Here is a 26,571-nt window from a genome sequence, read left to right as displayed (position 1 = left end):
CTATTGTAAGTAAAGTTAAGTCTGTTATCTATTCCGCACAAATCATCCCATTTTCACGAGCTTCTTAAAGGGGCATTAGGTAAGATTAAAATACAAAGCTGACAGTTCTCGCTATAATAGTTAAACAATAGACAATGAAAACAGAATATGCTGAAAATTTCAGTCAAATTGCTTCACTCTGAACCGAGATATTAGCGATTCAGTTTTAGGTTAGCCTCGATTGTCATTACTACCGTTGGTACGATAATAAACAATGCCTCGATTATCCATTTTACATCATCCATCACAAAACGTATTCAAATCCACTAAATATTGCAGGCTAAAGATGACATCGGGGGTTAATTATGGTCTTGATAAGTTAATAAATGTCTAATTAATAATTTATATAACATTTAAGGCCTAAAGAAAGGCCTGAAATAGGCAGATTTAATTGCACTTTAATAATGTATAAGTTATTTTAGGGATATCTGCCGTCTCTCTCTCTCTCTCTCTGCCTTTAAATTCAAAGCAGGCCATGTTGACCGAACACAGTTTGAACTGTGATGTATTTTTTATTTATAACAATAAAACAGACAGGAGTGCTGATACGTCAGCAGATATTTAAATGGGTGGATCTGGTTTGTGCTAAAATCTTTTATCTGGGGATGTCTTTAACATCTGCTGAATTTATTTACACTATTCTATATGAGCATTCCGTTTCTCCCCCCGGAACAATAAACTACCGCAATAAACATAGCTTCCTTCAAAAATACAATAATACCAAGTACCTCTATAGATCTGTCTATGGGGTTTTAGACTTAGCCTCCCAATCCCATGTCTGAATAAAAATATTGTTTAAAAAAACAGATCTGTTTTCACTGTTTTTAGTCTTATTGTTTAGAAATTGTCTTTAGTAATTGTTAACAGTTGACGGAAACATAGTTATCCTATGCCCGTCCATATTTTTGTTCCCGTTCAAATTTCTGTACTTGTATTTAATTCTTGTATATTGTATGCCGTCCTCAAAAAACGTTCCGCTGCAATAAAATTATCCCTCTTCTTCATACAATCGTACTAGTACTACGTACTGCCGTGGTGTGATCGTCTGATCAAATCTCCAAACAATCAACTTTTTCATCAATAATATATCATTTTATATTACTCGTGTTTCAAATATCACATTATTGTTATCTATGACATGTACATATGTTTATATTGTATGCTGTCCTCAGTGGATGTTTCGATACAATAAAATCTTAGCTTATCTTATCTTAAAGACCACATAAGGTGAAAAATCTTAATTGCGTGTACTTATAGCCGTTACTTTATCCATTTTACGGCAAGTTCAAACCAATCTGATTAAAATTAATTCAGCTATTAATGTCTGTAGAGTGACTTGTGAAGAACACAGGTTATTTTTTAACCCTATAAGGGTTAAGAAAGAGGGATTGTCTCAATATCTATAGCGTTTCTGCAATGTTTAAACAGGGTTTTATATCTTGTTAAAAAGGGGGTTGCCATCTCTACTATCTTTAGAATTAAGAACGATGTTGGACATTCATGTTTGATGTGACTCCCATTTTTGTGTCTTACTCATTGGTTTTAATCTTAAACCCCTAACCCTGAATTTATAGGTTTAATCTTAAATACCTGACCTTAACCCTAACCCTAAAATGTAAAAGTGATGGAATGTAAAAGTGATGGAAATAGAAAAGGGAGTCGGATCAAACATGATCGGCCGATGTTGCCTAATTTATAGCGTTAAGAATGAACGGTATCTGTTTTCTCAATAAGGTTGAAATTGAGATTGTCTCTTACTGTGTAGAATTGATGACTTGTGTATCTGTTATCTATGAGATTAAGAATGTGGGTTGTCTCTGATGTCTATAACGTTATAAATGGGTCGTATCTGTTCTCCCTGTAAAGGTAAGAATTGGGGTTGTCACTTATCTCTATAACGTTAAGAATTGATGGTATCTGTTTTCCGATGTTTTTTTCTCGTATATTTATATCGTTATAAACCAATGGCAATAGTTTCCTCATGTTCATCGCGGTGTTTCGTTTGATTATACCTAATCCCATTTACCACTGCTGGACTGGCTGATGATTCCTGTCCAGCGTAACACGTGAATCGGGATTAACCAGAGCTCTAAATATATAATATTAACGTAAAAGTGTACAGTGGCAATCGCGGTTACATTACGACACAGTGTGCGAAATTCCTTATGAACGATTAACCAGAGAATATAGTAGAAATTGCAGAAAAACTGATTCTGATAACGAACGAGGCTATCCAAAATGATGAAAACGCAACCATTGTCATAGAATCTGTTTGTTTTCTTTGGACCACACAGCAGACGAGCAATATAATCAAAGAGACGGACTGTCATGGTACGTATATGTTTCAACAAACTGGATAGAATGCAACTATGACTTCTTAATGGAACTCAGGAGAGTTTTGGTTGGAAGATAAAAATAGACACACTCCGTCAAAAACCCAAGTTTCGGTTCGAAGTGCAGTAATGGCTAAAGGTGGATTTCCCGGGCCATTGCTTCAGCAATATGGTGGGGGGGTGACCAAATGGTTAGCACGAGCGCTTTGTATCATAAGGCCTGTCATTTAGTCAACTATAGCGTGGTTTCGAATCCCCGGTTGTACGTGACAAGGAGTAGGGTCGCCTGTACAACCTCGTGAATTTTCAACGGGTCTTCCGGTTTCCTCCCACTGCTAAAGACCCCTATGCGCAAGCGAATTATTGAAATAAAATTAAACCATATGTTAGTCCCGAAATGACCTAGTTTGTGTCGAGTGGACGTTAAACCCCATTTCTCTCTCTCTCTCTCCCTCTCTCTCTCTCTCTCTCTCTCTCTCTGTGCTTCAGGGTTATTCCCCCGGACTACTGCATAATATGATGTGTACGGGGGCGTGTAATCTATATGATATATATTCTGAATAACAACCAGATTTTGAATTTAAACATTTAATGTACCATACAGAGATTTTAATAGGCTAAATTGAAATCGTGCGCCAGTGGCCTCGCATGACCGATTAATGGTGTCATATTTCAGTGGAGTGAAAATTTCCAGGGCCTGACGGATTACATTCAAAACAAATTCCACACGCAAATGATCAACATAATATTTTCAACAAACATTTTATGATTGAAAATAAAGTTAAATTTCTTGCTCTACCACACTGTTGTTAGAAGTATATCTGGATGATATCGTCGGTGTTGATGATATCCAAAAATAACTACATTATACAAGTCTACAGTTAAAAAAAACACGGTATAAAAACAATATTGTTACTGTATGTATTTAAATAACTTGTGTTAATAATGCATGCCGTGATAAATATCAGTACACCGAGAAAAGGTGGGAGAAAATTTCATGTTATCAAATTATCACGACTTGTTTAAACCATTTGTTTTAAAGTAACATGAAAGATAATTATAATAATATGGGCTGCACTTTTTATCTTTCGTTTCGTTCATTTATTATAGCCAGTCACGAAACTTAAGACGACCTTATAGTTAAATATTGAAACAAAGCTCTCATTGAGAAAACACGAATGTTTACACCGAAAAGAAACCCCACTTGAATAGAAGTATGCAAAGAAAAGACTGTTTAATGGAAACCGAAGTTACATTCCAAAGGCCAAACCCTCACGAAAACTGATCATTTAACACCTTACACCACGGCGAAATTTTCTGTAGATTTTTTTTTTCCACTCATGTTCTTGTTCTTTAAGCGATTTAAGGATTTTCCTTTTTAACTAAATTCTTGATATCTACTCCTGACTAAATCTGAGAAAAACGAAATTTAGCAATCGCAAAAGAAATGTGCTTTGTCGTTCGGATATGCGGCTAAAACCGATTCAATTCGTGTACAATGAAAGAAGACTTGATGGTTGGAGTTTAAAGAAGTGTCGGCGAAAACGCCACTGCTCTGGCTAAATTCTCCCCCGTAGCATGGCTAAATCTATTTGTTAAGGCCAGCTCAATTTTTGCCAAGGCCGCTGAGCTGTAAATAAGGTTAGGGGACGTGATTGTTGGCGAGATTGTAGTAGGGTTAGGGTAAGCATTGGGGCTAGATCCAGGGTTAGGGTTAGGGTTTGGGATTAGCGCTACCCCTGTTTACATCTCTTGACCTAGCTATGAGCTGGCCTTAGCATTTAACACTAACCCGGTAGCATGGTTTGTACCTTCCTCTTTGAATGAACGACGTTAAAGGACAATATTGACGCCAGTCATTATTATATATGTGATAGAACTGGTTAAAAACATTCCAAGTATTATTTTATCACATAGATCATTGCTACGATAGCTGTGGAATCAATGTTTCAACAATCGGAAGTGACGGTTTCTATTTTATTCGTGTTCTCTTATCTAATGACATTCAATTACTTTTTGGAATTGTCAGATATACTCTTACAGTCTCATATAACAACTTTTGGTCTTCGAAGCAATTATTAGTGAGAAGAAATTCGCCCATGTATCTGTTATCATTCGTAGCTTCAATCAGTTATATAGAGGGATAACTCGTGTTTTCCTTTTGTGTTCGTCATTTCCGATTGTTGAAGCATTGATTACGCCTCTATCGTAGCAATGATCTCTGTGATAAAATAGTATTTGGAATGTGTTTAACCAGTTCTATCACATATGTGATAATGACTGGCACCGATATTGTCCTTTAAACTTCATGTCTTCACTTTCATTCATTGAACCCGTCTTCATTAGCCCAGTATAGGAGCAGAACAGTAGGACGTTAAACCCCATTTCATTTCATTTCATTCATTGAAGTCGTGTGGTCTGGGTATACCGTGGTAGTCGTGCGGTCAGGATAATCTTGACCCGCAGCTTGGGTGTCCTAGATTTGAACCCATTTCTCACGTCTAGCTGCGTGTCTGAGAGATGACAAGGGAAGTACGTGTGTCTAGCCCGGGTACAGATATGTGGTGGATCAGTAAATGATCTGTTGTCTGTTGAACAAAATGACGGTATACTGCATGGGTTTTGCCAGTCAGAACCTAATTCAAAAGAACAGAAGACGAAGACGTAAAGACAAACTGCAACCTAAAACATTTTTAATCTGTGCAGATAAAAAGAACTCAGACTGCTTAGATATCTGATCGAGAAAATCTATGAAGACACACTGCGAAATAACCATTAACATTGCCATGAATCTAGCCCTTCGGTTCGGCGAGGATCATATAAAAGTCATTGTACTACAGGTCTTCAATTGACATGTATACATCGACAACACACACCACCCAGAAGTTAAAAATGCAACCGAACGAAGCCCAAATGGCCAGTTCGACCTTTGCTATGAATAACCGACACCAGAACAAGTTAATGCCAAATGCCACCTAATTATATTCCGGCCCATTTCGTTCCCACACAATTCTCTCTGAAAGTATAATATTACTAGTGCAGCTCCCAACACACGTTCGTATACCATAACATAATGGTGCTCAGAATAATATGCACAAAATGCAATGACTAGTACTAGATTATAACTAACTTCATATATAAAACACTATCCAAGGATATATATATTACATCATATGATAGGCCATAGGACAACCCACAACGAACACCTATTGTAATATGACACGATAAAGTTTAAATTGGTTATTATTGTGACCAAGTTTTATTGACATGTAGAAAACATCCCATGAGAGCAGGTTTACAGGTATTTATACATACACATACACCAAGTTAAAATTAGATTTACGATTGTCTCGAGACACTTGGGGAAGCGTTCTTCCCGCGCCAATCAACGTTACAGCCGTATGAACTCGCGTGTGTTGGATGTGCACCAAAAAGTATGATATACTGTAGAGTATATTGGTTACTGTAATATATGTACATATAGATATAGAGACCAACTTGTGTGTTTAGACACTATACGTGTTAAACAATTTTCGTAGGTATCCTTTGTCCGTGTGCAGTGCCTGTAGTTTTAGATTGTGTGGGATATAGTAAATGCTGATTCCATGGAAATTCCACGGATGGACAGTTTGGATATTAATCCAGAACCCACCACGGTGAGTCCTAATAATTAACTCAATAAATTGCTATATGTATATGAACATTCAAACTAACAGATTAGACGTACTAAAACTAATGAGTAAGCATGTATCTCCTTCACGCTGTCTTACCACATAACCCTTTCAAAGTTGTTGAAGGTAGAAACATGTCGATCCACATGAATGAGCTTCTTATTTTCCCAGACTAATGCCATCAAGAATAAACCAGAATGGATCTTAGCATCTGCCAAGAGCACAACTATTTTTTTAAAACCCATTAGTGTCGAATATGAAGGGTGGGAGGCGTAACTGATCGCCAGGGATAGCAGTGAACTTCTTGTTGGTCAAGAGCACAACTATTTTTTTAAAACCCATTAGTGTCGAATATGAAGGGTGGGAGGCGTAACTGATCGCCAGGGATAGCAGTGAACTTCTTGTTGGTTTGCATTCCAGAGACAGCGGATTTCATTTCAAACTGTATATAATCCAGTTTTACCGTATTTAACTAGAGGCATCGACACTAATTGATATATCGAGGACATAAATCTTCAAGTTCAATAAAAAAAAAAATAATGATTGACATTGCCTGATCTTAGAAGAAACCGGCAAACTACAAAGTACACAAGAAATAAGTAAACAGAAAAAATGGCAACTTCTTGTCACGTAATCCTTCATACAACAAACCTGTTTCAATTATACACGTCTTTATATATACAGACAAAAACATATTTTGTGGGGAGGTGTTTTTTTTCACGAACAAAATATAACAATAGAATTATGTGAATTATAAATAACAGAATTCTTCCTGGTCCACCATGAGCACGTGTTTTGTGACATCATACTTGTATTTACTCCAATATACAGTTCACTCTATTTTACCCTTAGAAGGATATAGAACTGAAACTCCCATTAAATGTAAAAAAAATAGTAGTTTGGGGAGAGAGAGAGAGAGAGAGAGAGAGAGAGAGAGAGAGAAAGAGGGAGAAAGAAATGGAGGTTAACATCCACTCGACACAAACTAGGTCATTTCGGGAGTAACACATGGTTCAAACCCATTTCAATAATTCACTTGCGCGTAGGGGTCTTTAGCAGTGGGAGGAAATCGGAGGACCTGGAGAAAACCCACGAGGTTGGACAGGCGACCCTACTCCTTGTCACATGCAACCGGGGAATCGAAACCACGCCGGTTAACAGCGCGCACGTGCTAACCGTTCGGCCATCCAACCCTGCAGTAGTTTGGGGACTGGTGTATCTAAATGTATATGCCGCTCCCCTCTGTGACTTTAGGGAGTAAATATCATCCTATCATTCTGGAATTTGTTTTGAAGACCGGATAAGAGGGTCTATAGAGGCATGGGTCTAATCTTATTTCTGAAGCAAAGCTGATAATGCTCTTAACCATTGCTTTGGTAATCTGCGTTCTAATAAAAAGAATAACAGATTTATCAGTAACTGTAAAATAAGTATAGTAAGTGTAGTTATTTCTGGATACATTCTGATCAACTTTCTCACGTTACAATGGTTGGTTCATGTAGGGCGACCGACTCTCGGGATTGCACTCTGTATGAACAGTTGCTTTAATTACATTATTCCAAAATAAAACAGGAATATCTGTATCACTATAAATAGTTGTACGTCAAACATGGAACTGCATGGTCGTTTATTGTCGTCGCACCCGTCGGTCCGTTTACATTAGTAGTGGGAGAAAGACTCCTATTTAAAGGACAATATTGGTGCCAGTCATTATCACATATTATGTGATAGAGCTGATTAAACACATTCCAAATATAATTTTAACACAGAGATCATTGCTACGATAGCTGAGTAATACAGGTTTCCTGAATCGGAAGTGACGAACGCCAAAGGAAAACACGAGTCATACCTCTATATAACTCATGACTGATGTGACGAATGATAACGGATACGCTGTGGGCGTATGTTTCATTGCCCCGAATCCCATCTTTATATCTTCCTTTCATACATTTGCATTGCAATTTGTAACTCGAGATGTGAATGATTTCCGAACGACTACATCTCTTATTGTAAGTTGAAGATTACAGGATATGTTATAGACTTTAATAGCTGATTAAATATAAGATTAAAGATACATTTAAATAGGTTTAAGCATTCACGAGATTTCAAAATTTAACGATGAAATAGACAATCGAGGGGTAAATCTCGATTGTCAATACCGTTGCTACGATAATGAACGATATAGGCTATATTTTTAGTCATAACTTTGCTCAGAATAAAGTAATTTGAATGCAGTTTTCAATACATGTATATTCATTTTGAATTCTCTATTTTTGAACTACTATAGCAAGAACGCCCAGATCTTTATCTAAATCCTACATAAAGCAACTTTAAGATGATAATTATTATCATTAAATCTTGTAAGAGAAGGTGAGTTCCACAATTTGTTCAGTTAAAGATTATTAAATTTAAAAGGATAGTCCCATTTACTTATCGCTATAGGTAATTTAAGATGGAAATTGTTATCAGATGTTGTAGGGAAAGGTGATATATACAATTCCTTCAGTTAAAGGTTATTAAATTTAAAAGGATAGTACATTTAGTTATCGCTATTGGTTAATAATAAATTAAATATAGGAAATTTAAGATGAAAATTGTTATCAAATCTTGTATGAAAAGGTGAGAAACACAATTTCTTGAGTTAAAGATTATTAAATTTAAAAGGATAGTACACTTAGTTATCGCTATAGGTTAATAGCTGATTACATATAGGAAATTTAAGATGAGAATTATTATTAGATCTTGTAGGAAAAGGGTAAGACATATTAGGTTTAGAATAATAAAATGATATTTTGTACAGGTGATATAAAGCTACCTGTAAACATGGCTGTAATCCAATACCTGTGTATATGTACTCCATATATAATATAACTTACCTTAACGCTTCAGTAATTTTACTACATTTTACCTCTGGCGTCATCATCAATATTCACCTTTCTGACAGTTTATGCAAAATTATCCGAGTAATCGTTTTCATGACATAAAGCCGCGATGGCTCAATAAGTAAAACGTGTTGGCCAAGAAAGTTCATGGGGATTTTACGGCATGGTCCATCCTTGTCAGTTCCTGGCAAGGAACAACGTATAGTCGTTCGGATGGGACAAAAAAACAGGGTCCCGTGTACACATTAGCGTGCACGTAAAAGAACCCTTGCTAGTTGGAATTCGAAATAATAGTAGCCCCAGGCGCCGCTGTCCGGGAAAAATTTCCCTCATAGCACACTGCATGGCGTGTACCTGCCTTCATTAGCCCGGTCGAAGCAGAAAAGTATGACGTTAAACCCCATTTCATTTTATTTCGTTTTCTTGGCAAACGTTGTGGTTAAGATCCATCCGTGATTAGTTCAGGAAATCGTTCTATATTCATTTAACCCTTTAACGCCCAAGAGCGAGAAACAAATTCATTCATCTGTTAAAAAAACATGCTTCTCTTAATGAGCATTTCCTATAGAGATTGCGCTACTCATGATTGAGTTTTGCTAGCTAGGAGAAATTAGATGGGAGAAGAGCAAATATTTGATATCAAATATTGCACTATAACGACAGTTAATTCCAGTATCGGTAGTTTATATAATGTTTGCTTTTACGCGGCTTCCTTTTGGATTTCTGTAGAAATGCATGTCTATGAATCTTTTCTATATTAAAGTACCATCACTCATTCGTACCTTACCCTGCCATTTGAAAAGCTTATATATTATAGTCGAGTGTAGAACGCAACAGATACGTTAAACATACATTATGCAAGAGCTAAATCTGCCAATTGCAGGTCTTTCTTTAGGCCTGAAATGTTATCTAAATTATTAATTAGACATTAATTAACTTATCCACACCATAATCAATTCTCGATGACATCGCTAGCCTGTGATATTTACTGGATTAGGATCTGTTTCCCAACGCTCATTCATGATTAAATCAAGAAATCGATAATCGAGGCTATGTTTTTTATGGTACCGACTTTAGTAATGGTGATCGAGGCTAGGCCCAAAATTCAATCGCTAAATACTCGGTTCAGAAGTGGACCAATCTGACTGAAATTTTCAGCAAATTCCCTTTACATTATCTAGTTTTTAACTATTATAGGGCGAACTACCAGCTCTTTATCTAATCTCCCAAAATGTATCTTTAATTATTGAATCTAACTTGACGTAGTTGTTTAAACCAGAATGACCTGGAAAAAAAGACCAAAACTTGTTTCCTACACCCCAAAAAGCAATAATCAACAAAGACAATGTATTTAAGGAAATGCAAAGATTCCATTCATCTTCGGGGTCTTGTCGATGTTATCACAGTAATACAGTAAAATAAATGTGTTTCTTTCATTATAGCCGTGCCAAAAATAACACGTCTCTTTGTATGTTTAAATAATGAATTGAAATTGTATCTGGTATAACTGATGTATTGATTGTTGAAAGGTTGTTGAATAACAATGAGATCATCCATCATATTTTCGTGATTTCTTTTATATCACGGAAACATAGAAGTGTTGTTCAGATTCAAGATATACCTGGTAGGCTAGGATGGGTAAACCTATTAAACGGGCATTATGCTGCAAGATCTAAGTCTGCCTATTGCAGGTCTTTCTTGAGGCCTTAATGATACATCATGCAAGAGCTAATCTAAATCTGCCCATTGCAGGTCTGTCTTGAGGCCTTAAATGTTACATAAATTATTAATTAGACTTTTAGTACCATGACAAAGCCATAATCAACTCTCAATGCCATCGGATAAGTCCGACATTAAGTAGATTGGAACGGTTCGGCAGATTGAAGCGTGTATGTAGTATTTGAATTGTAAATGCACCGAATTGTATTCTGTATTGATACTGTTAACGTACTACATTTGGATAATGCTGGCGGTTCAGTCGCCGCGTAAATAAACACCCATCAAAACATTTCCATGTTTTAAGCGTGCAGTAATTAAACTGTAAATGCACCGAATTGTATTCTGTATTGATACTGCACGTTAACGTACATTTTCATAATGCTGGCGGTTCAGCCGCCGCCTAAATAAACGCCCATCAAAACGTTTTCCATGTTTCAAGCAGTTAGTAACTGGATTGTAAATAAACAGAATTGTGTCCTATATATTGTTACCGTTAAATGTTCATAATACTGGCGGTTCAGCCGCCGCTTGAAGAAACACCCTTACAGTCATAACATTTCCCATCAGCTTATCATTATTGTTTTAATGTTGGTAGTATATTAAATTGACTCGTCATTCTACTGGTGGTTCAGCCGCATAAACAAACACCTTTAAAGTTGTGAATTTCGGTGGCATGTTTGTTGAACGTCCATCATGTGTCATACAAAAAGTGACATCGTCGACGGACAGCACATTGTGTCTGATTCCTGGTGTTTTATAAATGCATTATTACATACTATCACATTTATGTGATACTTCGAAGATGCACGGATACGAGCATTATAGAATTTGACTTCAATTATCGTCGATTTCATTTATGTAAATTGGTTTCAATGAAGTAAGGCTAGACGATTGATGAATTAGAATGTATATAGAGATATGGATGTTGTGGGACGTCTATTCATCAAGGGATAGAATTATTCTCTGGTAAATAGGTCTATAGAAATCCGGAACCGATACCGTTAATGCTTCAATATGACCACAGACCCGATTAATTCATTTCTCCGATACTTCAATGGCCTACGACTGTTTGTCAAGATATAACACAAATCATGCGTTGCGCGTTCAAAAGGTTTCATCTTGCTTTCCTTAAGGGAGTGTTGGGGGGGGGGAAGTAGGAAACATTTTGATTATGATATTCGATGGTTGTAACACAAAGTTGAAAGAATCGAAAATACGAGTTTTTCAGGATAATGTAATCAGTTGTTGAGTGGCGGTTAAAATCCAAAGAGATTATTTATGATTAGTTGGCATTGCATTCGTGAGTAACTCAATGAAGCTCATTTGCATATGACTGACTAGAACTATTCTGTAAACATTATTCCAGCCACACTTTCGTATTTTCTGAAAAACCCATCAAGACGTATTCATATCACATCAATGTTTCTTCTAGCGTTTGAATGTTTCCATTAACGTGTGCGCGAGTGGTTTACTAACCCTTTTAATACAAGGACTAAATAAAATTACTAGTTGGCTGGATTAGTTCAAAGCAATATAGATGTCGGACATTCATCTTTTTCCATGAGGACGGCTAGCCTGTGTTGACCCAATCTATCAATAATGAGATCGTATACGAAATGTAGACTATATTACTAGACTGGACATGATCCTTCTCTACACATCAGACAATTTTAAACTCATGTCGATCAATTTGTCAATACTACAAGACTTACCACTAATACTTTTAACCCCCAGGCGCATCATCCCTTATAGATTTAGAAGGGTTCCTTAATACACTACTAATGATACTTATACAGCAATATGGGCCAATAATCGAGCGAGACGAACTTGATTCAAATGAACTTTACGTTACGACATCAGTGACTTACGAAATAATCTCGTGTTTACGCCATTGCGTTATTCTCCGTGTGGTGTGGTGTCCAAGATATCTTCAATGATAATTTTTGCATAATTCCACCATATGTAGGCTAAGCTGTGGTAAGCCAAAGTACTGACTGGGATAACATATCCCAAAGGCCGTGGTTTTTAGACGGGCGGCAGGGAGACAGTCAGTGCGTTATTCTTCATCTAGTGTGTTGTCGTAGATATCGTCAATGGTAGTTTTTGTACAATTCCACGGTATAAAAGCTGTAACACACCCAAGTACCGAATAGGATAGCATACTCTAAAGGACTTGATTGTGGTTTTAGGGCCTAGGGGCTTTGTGGGTCATTTACCTTAACAAGAAATAAGACTATATGACACTGTGTGGGTCTTCATGTCAAATCGTATTGTTGAAAAGTATTACCAACCCTTTAAGGTCACCATAGGATCAACGATGTATTCAGCGGAACAGGGGAGTTCACTTTGCTTAGACCAGGATTAAAATGTTTGTCAAACGTGCTATCCATGGACGTGCTATACATGTGCTATACGGTATCACAATATCTCCTGTATCTCAGTATAGGGCTAAATCTATTTGTTAAGGCCAGCTCAATTTTTGTCAAAGTCGCTGAGATGTAAATAAGGTTAGGGCACGTGATTGTTGGCGAGATTGTGGGTTCGGGTAATCATTGGGTGTAAGTCCAGGGCTAGGGTTAGGGTTGTAATTAGCACTAGCCCTGTTTGCATCTCGTGACCTATGATAAAAAATTGAGCTGGCCTTATCATTTAGCACTAACCTCAGCATTGGTGCCGCGGTTTGATTTAAAGTACCCATTTACCCTCGGTTCCTTGTGAATATAATTGTATTTAGTTACGTAGCTATTTAATTGGTTACCAATCTTCGTGAAATCTATATTATAACAGATGATAATCGATTGATCATGTTGTTTTTCTGTTCTGTCATTGTTCTTGTGTAACGAGAGAGCTTTTCGCCAACCCGACTGTTTATTATTAGCATAAATATTTGATTTGGTGTATTGTATAGTATGTATGTATACCTACTAGACAAAATATCATGGTTATGGTGGCCTTTTTTACAACTTAAAGAGAGAGAGAGAGAGAGAGAGAGAGAGAGGGGGAGAGAGAGAGAGAAATGGGGTTTAACGTCCACTCGACACAAACTAGGTCATTTCAGGACTAACATGGTTTATTTTTTTTTATTGTATTTCAATAATTCGCTTGCGCGTAGGGGTCTCTAGCAGTGAGAGGAAACCGGAGGACCCGGAGAAACCCCCACAAGGTTGGACAGGCGTCCCTACTCCTTGTCACGTACAACCGGGGATTCGAAACCACGCCAGTTGACCCAATGACATGCCTTATGATACAGCGCGCACGTGATAACCATTCGGCCATCCAACCCCCCTGCAACTTAAAGACAAAGGGTGTCGAGTCAAACTCGGTATCGTTTCAAACCGTGACACCGAGATGTTTATTTTAACTTTCTAAATATCGGAGAGCTAAAAGATAGAGAGAGAAATGGGGTTTAACGTCCACTCGACACAAACTAGGTCATTTCGGGACTAACATAATATGGTTTTAATTTTATTTCAATAATTCGCTTGCGCGTAGGGGTCTTTAGCAGTGGGAGGAAACCGGAGGACCCGGAGAAAACCCACGAGGTTGGACAGGCGACCCTACTCCTTGTCACGTACAACCGGGGTTCGAAACCACGCCAGTCGACTCAATGACAGACTTTATAATACAGCGCGCGCACGCTAACCATTTAGCCATTCAACCCCCCTCGGAGAGTTAAAACTGAATAAAATAATTTAATGTAGATCTGTTCAGATAATGGTTGTGATTATAAAAATGAAGATTAGTTGAAATTATTGAATAATCCCACAAAGTAATTTTCACTGCATTGTCTGTGCTTAAAGGGACTATCCCGATTTGAACAGTGCCTCAAAAATAAAAGTTCGAGTACGTATGAAATATAGAGGAATGGTGTAGTTACCTTGTCTCAAAAATTTCAGCTCAAAATATTGAGTCGTTTGGACGGGAAAGCCAAAACTCCTTATCCGGACATATTTCGGGTCAATGTTTTCGTTGGGTGATCTGATAATCGATTCCCGTTCCTTGAGAGGTCTATACAGTGAATGACCCATGTGGTGTACTTGATAACGAAAGGTAAATTTAACCTACACATTATTTTTATACAATAAAAGTCTGGTTTTATCCAGACACCGCATAATACAGCTTGGTACACCGGTATCCATTTCCAGATGAAGACTGGCGGGTTTAAGTTGTTTGAAAACGTATCACAAATATTGAGTTAGTCGCTCGGCCCTTAGGTAGAGGGTTTTAAGGGATTTTAACACAAAATTAAGCAATTTTTTTCTCCAAAAAAATATCGGGATTGGCCCTTTAAGGTGTCAACCAGAAGTGTGAGATGCCTATCCATTTATCAGATGGTGAATGAAGAGAGGAATATGGTCGAAACAAATAGAATAGGCTCTGGCTATTAAACATTGTATTGGTGTATCTATGAAAACACAACTAGCACGGTGTGTGCTTTAGTAAATTCGTAGTTTGTACTTTGGAGGAAGTCGCGGTGACTTAGTGATTAAGACTGGCTCGCTAGCCTGGGGATCTCGGGTTTACTCCCGGTGTTTGCCGAGAATGTTCCTGGGGATTTTTTGGTGTGGTTTCCCCATGTCAGTGGCACAGGGCCGGGGATCTGACAATGATAGCTGTGTACGCAATCACATGGGGGGGGGGGGGTGTGGCTGAATGGTTAGCGTGCGCGCGCTGTATCATAAAGTCTGTCATTGAGTCGACTGGCGTGGTTTCGAATCCCCGGTAGTACGTGACAAGGAGTAGGGTCGCCTGTCCAACCTCGTGGGTTTTCTCCGGGTCCTCCCACTGCTAAAGACCCCTATGCGCAAGCGAATTATTGAAATAAAATTAAAACCATATGTTAGTCCCGAAATGACCTAGTTTGTGTCGAGTGGACGTTAAACCCCATTTCTCTCTCTCTCTCACAATCACATGCACATAAAAGAACCCTTGATAGTTGGAATTCGATATAAGAGTAGACCGTAGCGCCATTGTCCGGGCAACATTTCCCTCATAGCACACTGCATGGCGAATGCCAGTCTTAATAGCCCAGTTAGTGCAGAAAAGTAGGACGTTAAACCCCATTTTATTTTGTTTTCTAACAGATCTATTGTAAGCCAGTGTCATGTACAAGGAACCGTGCGTAGCACACTGTATAGCGTATGCCCGTCTTCATTAGCCCAGTCGGAGCAGAACAGTAGGACGTTAAACCCCATTTCCTTACATTGCAGTTCGTACTTTGACATAAATAATTTGGAATCCCATGGTACGAAAGTACAAGGATTACTTACATACAAAATGGCGATTTGAAAAATCTAACGTCACATGAATATGTTTTGAGGATGATGGACTACCTGTTATGGTATGTTTACAAAACTTTGTAGTACATGAAATTACATTCCTCTATAGACCGATCTTTAAGTATGTGACATTTAAAAGTATCAGAGGCGATCTTAGATACATCCCGACAGCAAATAGTAAATGTTTTATTTCTGACAATACAGTAATGTGGAACGCGTGAAGGCCCAGTCACGAGTGTGTACGTTAAAAATTTACCAATATAGTATAGTGGTTGCGGTCCTTACATCCACACAAGTTCTGGGAAAAAGGTCAGGGAAATGAAATGTGGTTTAACGTTCAACTTACTGTTCTGCCCCGACTGGGATAATAAAAACGGACATACGCCATCCAGTGAATCTTTTTCGTCCCATCCGAACGACTATACGTTGTCCCTTGCAAGGCCCTCTTTCCTGCAACACTGACAAGGGGGGACCACGCCGGAAAATTACGAGATGTAACACGGGACCTCCAGGTTATCGAGTCAACGTCTTTCTCACTGAGCCACCGTGGCTCTTGATGACAAGGAACCACACATCCGTATACTACTGACTCGGGGCCAAATCTGTTACATCATCTTCATGCAGATTATTGTCTATACTTGTAAAGCACATTGAATATAGATAAATATTGATACTACAAACCCATTCTTCTTCTTCTTTTGGAGGAGGGTGGGGTCTCATGATTCTCTAATGCCCACGTGAAGATGGGGGTTCATTGGTACACGACATTTTGAAGATAAAACCTTTATTAAACCGCTCGTATGATTTAGGGCATTTTGTGGGTGGCATATTGTAGATTACATAGATATAGGTACGTATGATATAATAAAGTCCTAATTTCTAAGTCACGTATGACATCACCGTGCGGGGGCGTTCCATACCAAGTTAACCATTGTTGTAATGGTCTACGTGGTTAGCTGCTACGTGGGAGATTACTAATAATTCAATAATTTGTTAGTTGATTCTAAAGAAGGTGCGATTACCTCTCCGTGTGCAGACTTCTTACTGGTAGGCCTACGCAGTACGCTGATACCCCCCCCCCCCCCCACACACACACATACTACAAACCTAACCCGCGCCTACCTTGCCGATTTCTTGTAACAATTCCATTGGTAGGCAATATGATCACAACACAGACCCTATTCCGTTTTGTTTGTTACAGTTCATAATTTCGTTTTACTTGTCTTTACTACACTAGGATCTGGAAAAGTTGTTATATAACCCGCATTCTGGATGATGTGAGGGATTAGCCAATGAAACGGTCTGCTACGGCGAGTTTTTGGCGTGAGGTACACGGAACTGTGGGTAACACACTAGCAACATCAACACTGATTGGTTAATCAAATTCTGACGTCATAGGGTCAAAAGCCGCTCGTAAGACCCCTGACACGACCTCCCACTACAACCGGTCAGATCTCCATGCAGTAGAGGCCATCGAAAGTAGCCTATATATAAAAAAGGAACGAAATAGATCTGTATTTTAATCTGATTGTTTATTGGGTGTCTCTATTGACGGTGGATGTCGAGCCGATAATTTCAGATGTTATATGATTATAAGCGAGTAAACGTTCTTTAACTAACCGCTGTATTGTTGTATGTTAAAAGTGATCCAATATAGAAAATATTACCCTCGAGAACAAGTCTTGCCTTAGGGAAATTAACTTTAGTCACTTTTCGGGCCACTGAACTCTCTCGGTGCGTGGTTGTCAAAGTAAACGTTATTATAATAGATATATCTCATCTATTGTAATTCACCTATAAATGTTTAGATCAAACGTACGAGAGTTACCAATAATAGGCTATAAAAAGTAATAACAAAAAAATGAACAGGGTCAAAAATATAACACAAAACCGGGTTATGTACGGGCTACGTCAGGTATGTCTGACTTAAATGTCATTTGGAAAGTCATTCTCTGCGCCTAATTCATACAACAGACGTTGACACATTACGGTGTTAATAACTATCATTTAAAAACAATGCTACATAATATGTATACATAAAATTACGTGTGCTTGTCAAGAGTGTCTCGATTCAACAGGACCTATTTATTTGGTGTAGGCCTAGGCTACACGGTTGATATAGTAGTTAAACGAGTGTTTTCAATTCACAAGACATGGCCGACGAGTTGATAACGGAACTGGACGATAAATTAAGTTTAATAGAAAGATCGGATTACTTTGATCCTGATAAATCAAAGGTGAGATTTTAGATAAATTGTTATTTCGATTAATATATATTTATTCAAATTGCTACGTGTTTTATTTGGGTATACAGCACGCACAGTCAACTAGCCGGTAAAAAAACAGGAATGCGCCATTGTTACGCTTCAGTGGTTTTATGTAGACCTACGTGTATTTATTATAACACCTACCGGTGCCTTCACACTCTCGTCTCAAATGTCTGTCTACACAATAAAATGTTTAAATATTTTTATTACTGAAATAACCGTCATTTAAACTTACAATATAATTCACAATTTATTCCCGTGAAAAGGGAGGGAAAACGAATTATTCCTGTCCTTACTCCTTGCTAGTTGCGGGGTCATTTAACAATCTTACCGCCAAAATCACAATCACGCGTGGCACTCGTTTGATTTCTATTCCAGCAGTGATGACACGTGGTTCTGGCAGGTATAAATTGTTTTTTATTTGATGTTTAATGATATCGTATGGACTCCGACAAAAAAAACCCTACTAAGTAGTACATAGCATAAATTGTTTAAATACGGATTATACGTTACCGGTATTTCGTTGTGGACACCATCATGTAGGCCTAGCAATGGCGTAAATGGTTAGTTTTTGACTCGATAGTCAGTTTGGCAGAAAGTCCACGAACCTCTTGAAATTATCTCGACCGCCTATTTTGTTGTGATTGACAGCTTACTGAAAAGTAAATTAAATGACGTTGGATTGTCATCCTAACAATTTGTTAGTATAGAACTTTTATTGATAAGATTGTATTCCACAAACATTCAATTGGTGAAATGAATGAGTTTGAATGTCAACTTTTCCAAACCAACTGGGCAAATCAAGACGGCTATACATTGTGCTGTGCTCGGACAGCTAGCGGTGCAGTGCCTACTCTTTATATATATATTGAATTCAAATGTTCTCGTACGTGTATGCAATGTGTACAGGACCTCGTTTTTTTGTATCATCCAAACGACTAGAAACTGATCATGCAAGGCCAACCGTCCTTCATCACTGACAAGGGGAAACCATGTTGGAAAATCCTGAGGAGATTTCGCGGCCATCACTGGTTCCAAACCAGAGACCTCCTGGTTAGCGAGTCAGTGTCTTACTCGCTGAGCCAGGGGGTTTGGTGGCCGAATGGTTAGTGTGTGTATTGTATCATTAAAGGTTTCAATTTCCTGGTTGTACGTGACAAGGAGTAGGGTCACCTATCCAACCTCGTGGCTTTTCTTTGGGTCCTGTGGTTTCCTCCCACTGCTAAAGACCCCTATGCGCAAGCGAATTATTGAGATAAAATTGAACCATATGTTAGTCCAGCAATGACCTAGTCTGTTTCCATTGGACTTTAAACTCCATCTCTCTCTCTCTCTCCCCATCTCTCTCTCTCTCTCTCTCTCTCCCCAAAATCTGTATTCAAAGACACATGTATTCCGATATGTTTTAAAAATCTATCCCTACCATTAATTTCTCAAGGTAGCCATCAAAACTTAAGACGATAATAGTTAATCAGCCATGCTTTAGGGCAGTGATTCTCAACCAGTTTTGAATGGCACACTAAGAAAATGTGAAAAAACAGGTGATCCCAATTGAGTATCCACTGATAAGTTCATAGCTGTGTTTTTCTTCATTTAGTTTGAGTCTGTCTATGGTTGTATGCTGTCTGACTTAACCATCTTTTTATTTTGCAAAATTCAGATATTTTTCATAAATATTTAGTGCCGCTGTTTCTTCATGTGTTCCAAGGAATGCCGTTGGCAAAACAAGGTTGAGAACCACTGCTTTAGGGTATCCTGTATTCGGTTCACTTTTTGGTTATAAAAAACCTCGATCAGTAACTTTTGTTTAATCAAATTGTTAGTGCATGACTCTCACCTTCTTTCATTTAAGCGCACATTGAATTTCACAATATATTTTGAACAACAATTCGTTTGATTTTCTATCCGCCCTTCTAAAATCAATGAGTCCACTGAAATATTTAGTACTTTCGATTTAGTACTGAGGCATTGCGAATTCCAACATTCTATAAAAACAATGTGAACTACACAGGATGATTAGAAAGTTGTGTAACCTTTAATAGACAATTAATAGACAATAATCTTTGACATCAACATATCTCACAATAATACAACAATACCATATTGGCATTTCAAAAATGTCAACACTCATCAGAATAGAATAGCTCAGTTAGACATACATTATGCAAGAGGTAAGTCTGCTTATTGCAGGTCTTTCTTTAGGCTTGAAATGTTTTCTAAATTATTAATTAGACATTTATTAACATTACAAGACCATAATCAACACTTGATGAAATCCTATCAGTCCGATTTTCAATGGATTTTAATCCGATCTGCTGTTCAACGTCTGTTGATGATTAAACGCAAAAATGGATAATTGAGATTTTGTTAATTATCGTGATAGCGGTAACAATGACAATCGACAAAGATTTTGCAATAACGTTTTCTCAGCGGGGGAATTGTTGAAATAAAATTGAACCATGTGTTAGTCCCGTTAGTCCCGTTTTCTCTCTCCCTCTCTCTCGTATGTATGACAACTGTCACTGCTGTTGTGTTGTTTAACAGTCGAGTGTGATAAAACCGAAACATTAAGTTGGACCAAAATAGATCTGCAACAATAGCAGACAGCTATCAAACATATCATAATGGTGACTATAAAACTTTTGAAATGCATATTTTAAAGGCTTATTGATAAATATAGATATTTCATACAATATTCTACTTTATATGGGCTAATAGTGAATATATTTGAGGGTTGATGTTATGGAAAGATTCATTTAGAGAGAGAGAGAGAGAGAAGTGGGGTTTAACGTCCACTCAACACAAACTAGGTCATTTCGGGACTAACATATGGTTCAGTTTTATTTCAGTAATTCGCTTGCACATAGGGTTTTTTAGCATTGGGAGGACCTGGAGAAAACCCGTGAGGTTGGACAGGTGACCCTACTCCTTGTCATGTACAACCAGGGAATCGAAACCACACCATTTGACTCAATGACAGACCTTATGATACAGCACACACACGATTTTCAGCATTATGCCCCCTTTTCTGAAAAACCTTGTGAACATGATAGATGCTACAGTTTTTAATGGATTTATTTCAAATTTGGTTTGAATCATTAGGACTGTGATCCATTTTGTGTGAACTTTATTGATTTTCAGCATTTTAGGACACTAATTTCAAGAAATATATTATATATGTGGCCGGAAAAGCTTGTGAACACGATAGAAATTACATTTGTTGAAGGCATAAGGAATCCTTATCAAACTTGGTCATCATCCAAGTTTTCCTTTTGGATATGCTGCTGTCTACAGCTATATTTTTCCCCAATACATAGCTTGTGTGTGGGTGATTTCCAAGCTTTACAAATCTATCTTGAGAAAAGTATAGTCACGAGTGTCTCTTAAAGTAGCTAATTCTCTAACTCAATATCATCCAAAATCTTCAACATTGAAAAAACGATTTATTTGTCAATTTAAAACAACATTGATGTTGTAATCTTACCGGGAAAAGATGGGCTTTTGATATCCAATGTTTAAGACAAAATAAACATTTTACCATTGATACACGAATCGTGTACCATAACAAGGGACTCGAAGGACGAGGCTAGACATATTTTACAAATCATGTCGAACGGTGACGCCATATTTCTATCTGGAGAGCATGCACAATAAATACTATCGGTGTAGACTGGAATAACCACTACAAATTGCCATTTGATTAAGACTTCTGGCGTATTTTGCCGAACATAACTGATTAGAAATTACAGTAAAAACAGAAATGATTGAATGTAAATCAGTTTATATACATTCATATTACATTATTATATGCGTTATTATTGTTTATGTCGATTTCTAGGTGCCAAATATTATCGATTTAGCTCCTTTAAATATAAGTTGTTGTTTTTTTCTCGGTATGTTGAATGCCTCTGGCAACCTATATTTTTAATTGGGTTTTATTTTTGAAATCCAGTCTTTTGCATGATGTATCATTTCATAACCATAACTGGAATGCTAGTGATTATTTTAATATCTAAATTGTGTGTATTTATGGTAATTCTTTATAAATATTCCTGAAAAGCTTCCTATTGATACAGAATTCTGCTTCCACGTTTGATAACTGATCAATTCAATTCACTCTTGTTGCAACCAATAATAATGACTCAATTTTTTTGAGTGTACAATAATTCATTCCTCGCGCTCGGTTTCTCTAACTGCTTACTCCTCGAGGATATAAAATACGTGATATTTTCTAAATAGAGTAATTGAATTGTAATGTGCAGTGAATTTTCTTATCATAACAGGATAATGATATATAGGAATGTTTTATGAGGGAAAATAGCTGTTTACCTTAACATGTCTTGTGCATGTGTACACTGTGTAGCGTCGTCTGCTATCTGGTAGAAAATGTTTTGTTGATTAGTCCAATTATTCATCTGACCAATTAAATCACAGGATGCAAGATATCTTAGAGAACCATCTGAATGCAGAATCAATCAAATAATGCCCGAAAGGAGAATTTGATATCCGTCGTCTGCTTGAATAAAAAATATGCGATTGATTTTAGATTAACAGTGACTGTCGTTTTATCCATTATATATGAAAGATTTTGAACAGACAATCATCTTCCGTCACATTTATTCAGTAACCCGTCTGCTTTTTCTTAAGAAAGTTAGAACCAATCGGATTGGATTCAAGGCGGGTAAAGATGGTGATTAATGTATGTGCTACCATATATACATTGGTTCTCGAATATTATACTTGATAGTAAATTAGTTAATCAGTATTGATGATGTTGGACCAAGGAGGGACATCTAGTGGATTATAGCTTGATGAGTTATTCCGTATATTAGGTAGTTAATACAACAGCGTCATTTCCTGACATGTTCCAGAATCTGTTACTTTAATAAGAAAAAAAGTTACTTTTGTTAAAGAGGGATATTTAAATTTTGAATGAAACAGATAAAGCAGAATTTATAGCAAAAAACAAAAAAAAAAAAAAATTCTGCTTAGAGTACGATTCATGATGGCAAGTTTTATCAAGAATGATATGAGCTTTGCTGGCAAGAATTTCTTTTTTCAGTGCCTACACAGTTATCTGAAAGTCTATTCTTAAACACACATTTTATATTTTAATTGGAAATCCAGGTAGTTTTTACATTTTTTATTGACTTGGATATTGGTGAAGTTATATTGCTTATAAGTTAATTATAAAGAATTTATAGTGGAATTATCTTAAATCTGTTATCATGGCAGTTTACTACCATACATCACTGGTCAACCAAGATGCCGCCTGCTAGATATTTTGAGTAGTAAAATCTCATTTGGCAGCAGTTTTATCAGCTGTGTTTTATGTTGATAGAAATAGTTTTATGAGATTAAACTAAGTGATAGTTGAAGTTATTTAATGCAAATGTTGATTTAATTTGGATCTCTGGTGCAACAAAATAATGTTCTCCAAAAAATTCAAACAGCCTAAACAATCAAAGCAGTCGAAACAAGTGAAGTTTGTTACGCCTGTAAAACATGTTAGAAATGTTACATTAGAGAAACTTCCTGTTCCTAAACCAACAACCAAACAAAAAGAACATAAGGTTGGTCTAATTATTATTCATATTTTCATTTTTGTCTTCCATGTCAAATCCAATAATGGTTGGTGCGTTTCAATCTTTTTCATTTGATATTTGTCTAGAAAAAGGTCAGCCATCATAATTATAAAAGGGGAAGGGAAGAGGCAGAAACAATTTTAAAATTGATATTAAAGGGAAAGTGCGTAAAAAGATATTTTTCAGTTATAAATGCCGCAAAACATCATGGATTAATTTATTTAGTTATTCAGCTTTCTGGTTAAATAAATATACCACTGTGAACATCGGAAATCTTTCTCGAGCAGAAATTATTTTGAATGAATCATTTTCTAGAATATATAATTTCTGATTTAAAAAATTCGATTTTTTCAATTCTATTGAAAATATTTATGATTGTTATGGAGGGAAAATCTATTTGATGAAAGTTACACATTATAAATATTTTAAAGTTTCAAATGGTTTCATATAATAACTGTCGTCTTTATATATTATTTATCAATAAAATATAGAAATAAGTGTACTTTAAAGGCTCAATACCACTCTTGTTGTAACTGAATAATATGTCCCAATCTTTATTCTGGTCAACAAATTGTACTTTTTTACAATATTCCAATGAATTGATGATAAAAATTTCATCTTAGCACACCTAATTTAAAAAATTGGAAAAATTCAACTAAATGGTTTGAAAAGCCTAACGTAAACCTTTTCAAATGTAACTTGGATTTAAAAATATTTTTGAACCCTCTGGACAAGTAAAATAGGATGAAATGGATAATTTACACAACAGGTAGGACACTTAAACATCTAGTACTTAGAATAAGGCTATTATTTATTTTCTGGAGCTGCCAAGCCAGCAAGAGTGTTATCGTCCCTTTAAGGAAATATAGTTTAATTGATAGTCAAAAGTTCATATTAATTTGAAGTGGCTAAAATTGGCATTTGAATTTCATCATTCTGACAAATTGTTTTTTTACAAATCATAGGCTTTGATTCTTTCACATGTCTGGTCCCCATTCGTCAAATAATATTCCTTCCATAAAACGTATTGATTCGTGCAGCATTGCCAAGCCATGCAATTAATTCGATCTTTACGGTTTAACATCAAGTTATTTTTTAAGAAATAATTAATGGATTGATAAACTGTTGTAAACTAATTTCAAAGACATTAATTTAAAAACAGTCAATGCTTTCGGAAAATTGAGTTAAATCAATAAACATTGTTAGTTGGCAGGGAAGGAGAAGCAATGGATTGGGTTCCAGCTTTCTTGAAACCTTGAGGGGTTGGGTAGCCGAATGGTTAATGTGTGTGTGCTGGACTAGACGGTTTGTCATTGAGTCAAGTGGCGTGGTTTCAATTTTTTGCTTGTACGTGACAAGTAGGGCCACCTGTCCAACCTCGTGGGTTTTCTCTGGTTTCTTCCCAGTGCATAAGACCTGAAATGACTAGTTTGTGTGGAGTTGACATTAAACTTCTCTCTCTCTCTCTTGAAAACTTCAAGTTCCCAAATTGAAAACAATTACATTTGTACTAGGATACTCTGGACCAGGAACCGAGTATGATGACATCGCAACCCTTGTGGAATTGTGACGTCAATCAATGCAAATATTTGTCCAGGGAACAGTCCTGTCAAGTTTCATATTGATAGTAATTGAATTGGTGGAGCCTTAGGCTTTTTTTAGAAGAGCAACGCCCCCCCAGAACGAGCAGAACAAGAAGATGAATAGCGTTTGGGGACTAGTAGCTGGTTTAAAAATATCGTAGGTCTAACTTCAGAACCACGAATTATTAACCAGGTCTTGATCAATTTCGCTCTTTAAATGAGGTAGCGACACTTTGTTAAAAATGTGGATTCACAGGAGACTAAAAAAAGATACAATTTATCAATTTAACAATTTCTCATAACAGAAAAATTTCATTAAGATTCATTCAAGACAAATAATTGCGTTTAATTTACAAGATCGATTTATGCAAGATCGATAATGTCTTGTTTTCAAATTTGAGAATTGTTATTCTGAAGAGACAATTTGCATAGTTTTTGTAAAAATGGATTTGAATTGTTTTTTTTAATCTCCAGACATTAATGATTTAGTTTTGTCGTCTCTTTTTTGTTCAATTTAAATAATAACAAATTGTATCTGTTGTGTAGCCTCTTTAAAGATACTTTCCCAGAAAAGTATTTATCGGGTGGTTCTTTCCAATAAAAGTATGTCAAATTTGGTATATACATGTATGGAAAGTATACACACCCATCTTACTAGAAAAATACTGGATTACCCGAAAACGCCCATGGGCGCCCAAGCACTGGGCAAAAATGTCAGGGTATCACTAACTGGCAACCCGACTGTTATCTGTCAGCTTATTATGTGCTAGCTTATGTGAGGGAGCAGTTGTTATTTCTTGATCAAATGGTTAGGCGGTTATGGGAACATTGAGGGGTGTCAGCGTACAAAAGACTCTGCAAATAAACGTCGAAAAAAAGAAGTTGACAGAAATAATTAAGAATTTACTTAGGCCTCAATATATATGGTATATGTACAGTAAGAAATGATAAATACATTCTGAAAAATGGACCCTCCCACAATGAAGCTAAGTAGACAAACATTGCGTCTAACAACAGATTACTTATAGCTATAGGTATCCCCGGCAAATACAAAGTTTTGAGAGAGAATTGAAGCAAATTTTTGATAGATTGGTTACTTTGAATATGTTTTTAGTCCAAATATATCATCAAATCACAAAGTTTGTACGTGGGAATGTATCTTTAAGTCATTCAGTTGGGTTTGAACTGATATATAGAAGTATGTGTATGTTAT

At 36.7% G+C, this 26,571-nt stretch overlaps 1 protein-coding gene across 4 annotated transcripts in view; it reads left to right on the top strand.

Annotated features, from left to right (window-relative positions):
* LOC126812039 (four and a half LIM domains protein 2) overlaps positions 1-26,571 on the top strand; it is a 95,489-nt gene that overhangs the window by 3,445 nt on the left and 65,473 nt on the right. The window contains exon 1 of one of the 4 annotated variants that reach the window (XM_050538208.2): positions 5,717-6,028. The exons of 1 other annotated variant lie outside the window; for it this stretch is intronic. In XM_050538208.2, coding sequence (XP_050394165.1) covers positions 5,978-6,028 — 51 coding nt within the window. In that variant the 5' untranslated portion in view covers positions 5,717-5,977. Of the gene's footprint in view, positions 1-5,716; positions 6,029-17,876; positions 18,161-23,555; positions 23,764-26,571 lie in introns of those variants that run through there. 2 more of the 4 variants (XM_050538204.2, XM_050538203.2) reach the window with 2 other exon arrangements.

Source organism: Patella vulgata, chromosome 2, assembly GCF_932274485.2.
Source record: "Patella vulgata chromosome 2, xgPatVulg1.2, whole genome shotgun sequence".
Lineage (NCBI taxonomy): Eukaryota > Metazoa > Mollusca > Gastropoda > Patellidae > Patella > Patella vulgata.
The sequence above is the reverse complement of the archived record's forward strand: the minus strand, read 5'-3'. Positions and strand labels throughout refer to the sequence as shown.